The sequence below is a fragment of the Buceros rhinoceros genome, unplaced genomic scaffold (genome assembly GCF_000710305.1).
Source record: "Buceros rhinoceros silvestris isolate BGI_N320 unplaced genomic scaffold, ASM71030v1 scaffold7109, whole genome shotgun sequence".
In the NCBI taxonomy this organism is placed as follows: Eukaryota; Metazoa; Chordata; class Aves; order Bucerotiformes; family Bucerotidae; genus Buceros; species Buceros rhinoceros.
The window spans coordinates 21,155-27,178 of NW_010429667.1; the positions used below are offsets into that span (position 1 = coordinate 21,155).

At 39.3% G+C, this 6,024-nt stretch overlaps 1 protein-coding gene across 1 annotated transcript in view; it reads right to left on the reverse strand.

Moving 5' to 3' along the window:
* Positions 1-6,024, reverse strand: part of PCID2 (PCI domain containing 2) — a 13,239-nt gene that overhangs the window by 2,164 nt on the left and 5,051 nt on the right. Inside the window, exons 7-12 of the mRNA XM_010142712.1 lie at positions 4,575-4,678; positions 3,775-3,850; positions 3,507-3,648; positions 2,288-2,388; positions 199-272; positions 8-22 (exon numbers count right to left, since the gene is read on the reverse strand). Of these exons, the coding sequence (XP_010141014.1) occupies positions 8-22; positions 199-272; positions 2,288-2,388; positions 3,507-3,648; positions 3,775-3,850; positions 4,575-4,678 (512 nt within the window). The remainder of the gene's footprint in view (positions 1-7; positions 23-198; positions 273-2,287; positions 2,389-3,506; positions 3,649-3,774; positions 3,851-4,574; positions 4,679-6,024) is intronic.

Consider the following 6,024-nt stretch of genomic DNA (forward strand, 5'->3'; position numbering starts at 1 on the left):
CAGCAGGAGAAGATTGCCTTCACTACAAAGATGAACAAATGAAAACATGAGAAGGTCTTACCCAAACGAGAAAAGAAATTGTCTGACTTGATCAACATATCCCTCCCCTGCATTTCTCAGTCATCTCAAATAAATAGCTTTTACTTAATGCTTTTTTTTTTTGTAATAACACACAATGCAATGAAACAATCATCATACCTCACAGACTTGGTTACTTCAGCAAACTGCATAAGGTCATACTTTTTTAAGAGCTGAGTTGTTGGCATGTGGCCCTGAAAAATAAAGTTACCAGGTTTTCCAGGCTAAAGTCAAACACGTTTTAAATGTAAACCAGTAAGCTGTAAAAACATGTGTTAAAGACAAATGTTTAACCACCATTTTTTTTTCTACAGAATAAGAAGTGAATAAAAGTATTTGTAAGACAACCCCCTTGGCCCCATCAAACACCTTGTACCTCAACTCACAATAACTACCTATCTGTCATGGTTTAGGGAATCTTAGTATTTCTTAATGTTGGGGAACAGTTATCAAACTTGTGAAATCAAAATCCTGTGATGTGAGGTCTGGGCAGATCTAAATTTTATGTCATAGCTGTATGAATTAATCTGCAAACAGAAAAACTGCAGGAATCCGGACATTACTAATTATACAAGCAGCGCTGCAGCAATGTCAAGAGCTAGCTCAGTCTGTACCAGATTTTGTTCTTCACTATGCCTCTGTGCAGAAATAAAAATGTCCTCTCGAAAAACAAAGAGAGAAAGTTTAAATTTAAAAGAAACAAAATTAGTTCTCATCTCTAGGTCAGGTAAGACTGAACCTCCCCCTTCTTTCACTATCAAAAAGAAATTTTGTTTGTCCCAGCCTTGCACAGCAGAGATCAGATTGCACACTGACTTGGGTCAGACTTTAAATTTAGTTACCATCATGCTGTGCTGCTGCTAACTCCTTTGCTGGTTGGAGGATTAGCTGAGAGCAGAACATGTTTAATGAGAGCTGCTAGGAATGAAAAAAGAAAAAAACAAACTAACAAAAAAACCACAACATACCACATCCAAGCTATTTGAGTACAGTTTAAGGTTAGTGTTAATGATTGGACCGATTTTTAAATAAGCAACTGTAAAAACAATGACATTTATCAGGATTCTTTAGTGCCTCTTGTATGCTAGAACTGCTCCAGAAAAGCCACAGTTAATCCAGGCTCCCAGGCAGGACTGGGACGAAGTTTTTAGGAAGACTGTTAGTTTTCCTTTATCAGTGCTACCAGTCATTGATCTGAAAACAACCAATAAGTCAATAAATAAAAAACATGAAAAACAGAAGTCAGTTATCATATCCACTGCGCTTCCCCTTTACCTACTTCACACTGCATGGTCTGGAAAGGGAGGACTAAATGGAAAAGGAAGGATGGTCATAAACAGGTTGGGGCAAAAGTGGAAGATGGCAACTCACAGATGCAGGTGATAACAACAATCTCCACTGGTAACTTTGGGAATAGGGCCAGGAACAGGAAACTCTAAAATCTAGTTCTTGTGCCCTCAGTTACACTGAATTAACTGTTAACCTAATCCCACTACACAAATACACAAATGCTAGCATAGCACATGGGAAAGGACAGGAACAAGCAGAGATATGCTTACTTCTTTCAACAGAAAGATGAAATGATCAAATAGCAACCAGTCCTCGCTGATTTGTTCAAAATCAAAATGCTTTCCTTTATGACCCTTCTGACATGCCTCAAATGGGCAATGTACAAGGTGCAAACAGAATACCCCCAAACAGGAATCCTTTCTCTGCTGTGGCAAACCCCCCTCAACAGCCTTCAGCACATCCTCCTTCCCTTCACCAGGTGAAAAAAGCAGACAGATCTGCCCTGGGAAATCCACACATTCCCTGGCTCATCTGTGTGGTTGATCACCAGACTGGCACTCCGCTACATGACATAAGTTACACTGTTACGTCCTTCTCAAAGAATTCACAGTTACCTTTATTATAGAAGTAACCTCTGGTTGCACCTTTAAGAGGGGTGGGAGGAGGTAGGGGGAAAGTGGCGTTTTTGTTTGGGTTTGTAGTTTTTTTTTTTCCCCTTTCTCCTTTTCTGTGTTGCTATAAATGACAATTCAATATTTTTTTCCTCACAAAACAAAGTGTGCATATGTTGACTCTTATGGGGGCCAGGCACAAATAGCCTCTAAATTGCAATAGAGGAAAACCAAGAACAATACTGAGTATCAGTTTGGTTATCTGCCCCTAAAACATTATTTAGAAGAGTAGAGTAGTATCTACTCACCAACAACATTTTTACTGGCAGCAGGTAGATCAAAATCATTCTTTTGTTCTTCTGGCTTGAGCGGTGACAGTGCTCAAAGGCAAATGACAGATACTCTTCAGCTGCAGACACAAATAAAAATGCTAGTAACATGAGTCAACAACAAAAATTAATTAAAACTGTAACCCAAATTCTGTGCTCCATGTCCATCTCTAGTTTGAACACGTGATATTTGAAATTCTATTAAAAAGAATCACACCAATCAAAATACATTGTAAGTAAATGTAAATTGTAAGCCCACTATAAAACGCAGTAAGAATTATTGGAGATTCACACAAAATACAAAGTATTGCCAGAAAAATAGGTCCTCCTTCAGAAAATCAAAAAAAGCTTGTCAAGTTCTAGATGTCAGAGGTAACAGTTACAAGCAGTATTGAAATTTTAAACTCATTTCAGTAATATTATTGTAACAGGAGGGGAGAATCTCAAGAAGCTCTGCTGAAACAGAACTCAATTCTCTAAATTCACAGATTAGGTTCTTCAGTGGATATAAACTGCATGCGACGCACACATCTGCTGAGCTGCAGACATCAGCCAGCAAAATCACACAGAGTGACAACCGGAAAATTTTTCATCCATTTTCACTGAGAGAGAAAGACGACAAGCCTGACAAGCAGAAGACACTGTTTAGAGTAACACCAGGATCTCCAGAATAGATTTTGGTCGAGGGCTTCAGTTAGTGATGAAAATTGTACACCTTAGCTCTAGAAGCATTTCAATTAGTGAACCTATTAAAAATGTCAGAAATGTGGTCTCTACATCTGCCAAAATCAACGCTCTGAAAATCTAATTCTACGGCACAGTTTGTTGAAGATTTCCTACGCGGCATACAGCAACTTAAAGAGGACAAGAGAGCCTCAACCCTTCTTTGTGAAATGTTTTACAAACTATTCTTTTGGATGCTCACACATGTTGTTATGCACGCACATAATGTGTAAGACTACAGAGAACTTCACTGACACATATTTTAAAACTGGGCATATATTACAGTGTCATGTAATCTCACCTCTGATCTGACTCAGCCTGTGGGCCTTGGATCTTTCAGCATGGCTTTTCCTTTGATCAGCGCAAACACAACTGCGCCTTCTACACACATTTTGAGCTACCGACACGCATGACATCAGCCAGGCTTCACACCAAGCAGCAAGACTTTAAATCTGTCTTACTGGCAACACAGTACCTTGCTTAAAGTCACTGTCAAACATGGCTTTACGTCCAACATAATATCTGTATGTAACTCGCTGTGCCATACTATACTCGTCCTTCAGATTTGAGCTGTCAATTGCTCTAATTAAGGGCTTACATAGATGGAGCTTGTTGATCTGTTAAAAAAAAAAAAATAACTGCATTTTACTCAGAGAGCATAGCTAGACAGTATCACATAAACAAGGAAGGGTTTGACTTAGAATATGAAATACAAAACACAGCTTACCAGACTTGAGCCGTACCTTAAAATAAATTTTAAACAGCTGATTCACAAGAAACAACATGCCCCACTTTTTGGAATCTTCAATGCCTGCTCGACTGTCGTAAGAACAGAAAAAAAAAACTACTAGTACTGAATATTATGAGAAAATTATGACTTTGTCTTTGTGCTAAATTACCTCCATAGATATTTTATTGATTTTTAGGGTAAAAATAGGTATCTGAAAATAAAATTCAAGGCCAAACTTCTTGTCCTAATCCACAGCAGCCCTGTCAAAACAGAGTATGCGTTCCATCTTAAATTTAAACAGCTCTGCTACATTTCTTCTCAACATAATGAAAAAATGTCATGCAAAATATTATCCATGTGTATCAGGGTCCTCACTCCAGTCTGCAGGTATCACATAAGCAACTGCTATGCTGGCATATAATATTCAAGGTGAAAGAAGATGAAGAAAAACCCACTTTGGAATTGTTAAAATTACCAAGACTGGAAAACAAAGAATCACCTCTTTTCCATCTAATCATAATGAAGAAACTTCACAACTGAACAGGGCACAAAAGCGTTAGTGATCTTTCCTGAGAAACAGGGACGTAATCAGTCTCTCCCAACAACATCTGCCAGGAGTGTTAAAGCTGAAGGGAGGCCTCTCTGGCTGTAGTTAATAGTCAGTCAAGAAAGAACAGACTATATATGATAGGAAGCCAGCCTTGGAAGTGTTCATTCTTACCCAGGTATGGTCTTCGTAAGTGGGAAAATCTTATGCAAAGTTAGTTTAGCTCTTAACAATCGTGCAAGTTCTACAGAGAATCTTTCACTTACGTGTCACTGGCGCAGACTCGAAAACAGCTCATCAGTAGTTCTGCTGCTTTTTCCAACATGTCACCAACTTTGCTTTTGCCTTTCTTCACCAGCTGTTGATCTGCCTATCATTACACACCAAGAAACAATACGTGATTCTACATCCTGGTTCGCTGAGTTGTAAATCGTTGAGTTCCTTAACACAGCACTTTACAAAACAGCAATAGATAGCAATTGTTAGCGATAGATTTGTCATGCCTGCTATCCAGCTCACAGAACAAAAGAAAACACTTGGAGAGGCTCCTGAACATGTACCTAAACTAACGCACAGGAGGACAGTCCTTTGAAAACAGCACTGTCCACTATTACCTTTAGCGCCACTAAGCTTAATGCAGGTCTCAGAAACGTTAACTCAGAATCATCTGATAGCTGAGTTGGAGCATTAATACTTCAACTCAAGTTTTCAAAGACCAAAAGCCTGGCAAAAAAAGGTCTTTTGAACAAAAGCAAACTAAAATGATTCCGCAGTTACAGAGTTTCAGTTTTAGAATTTATAATTAAGCTCCACAGCCACAAAGGCTAGATTTTTATTTCTAAACCATACTCAACATTTTCTAGTAGCAACACACACTGCTAGGACCTGAGACTTCCAGGAATGGAAACAAATGTTTGCAAGAGGGAAAAAAAAGAGCTGCCATCATACTGGGAAGATCCAATGCACTGATTAACACAGAACTTAAACAAAAAGAAGAAGGGGGGTGTGGGAAACAGTGAGTAGATATTTACTAAGCTTTCTAAAACATTGTAGTACAGTGTTTGCTGAAAGGAAAAGGAATGGAAATGCATTCTTTGCTGCAGGATTCTTTGTATCCGGATCCTTTGAATACAGTATAGGTTAGAACCCAGAGATCAAACACTTCCAGCAAGACTGATCCCACTTTCCCCTTTCTCAGGAATCTCAGATATACACATCTGCCTCATTCAGACTAAGAACTGAAACTTGTTACAGAGCAGGTAAGAAAATATCCTCTATGCAAGCGTGCCACATATGTTGTTTTGTGGGCAGGTGGGCACCAGCAAGTGCTGAGAGGATAAACACTGAAAACACTGGCTATTGTCAAACTCTAGCCTAACTTGAACTCTAGTTTCACCTCTTCAGGTAAAGTGACTAGGAGCAAGATCACGACCCTGCCACTTACCTTCACCTAGCAGTTCTCAATAGATCCCTCCACAAGCTAACTTCAATTCACTAGCCTGAGAAAAAGAATGTAAATTTGGGGGTTTTCGCTTGTCAGCAGTTGCATGGGCTCAGAAAGGTCTCCAACGAGCACCAAAAGCAGTACACACAGCTGGTAGAGGGGAGAGGAGGCAGAACCTTCCCTCACACGTCCTGAGTGGTTAGATTAGCTCAGTTGCCTGGGGTATCTCCACCCTCAAAAACATCTCCCCAAATTCCAAGGATAACACATGG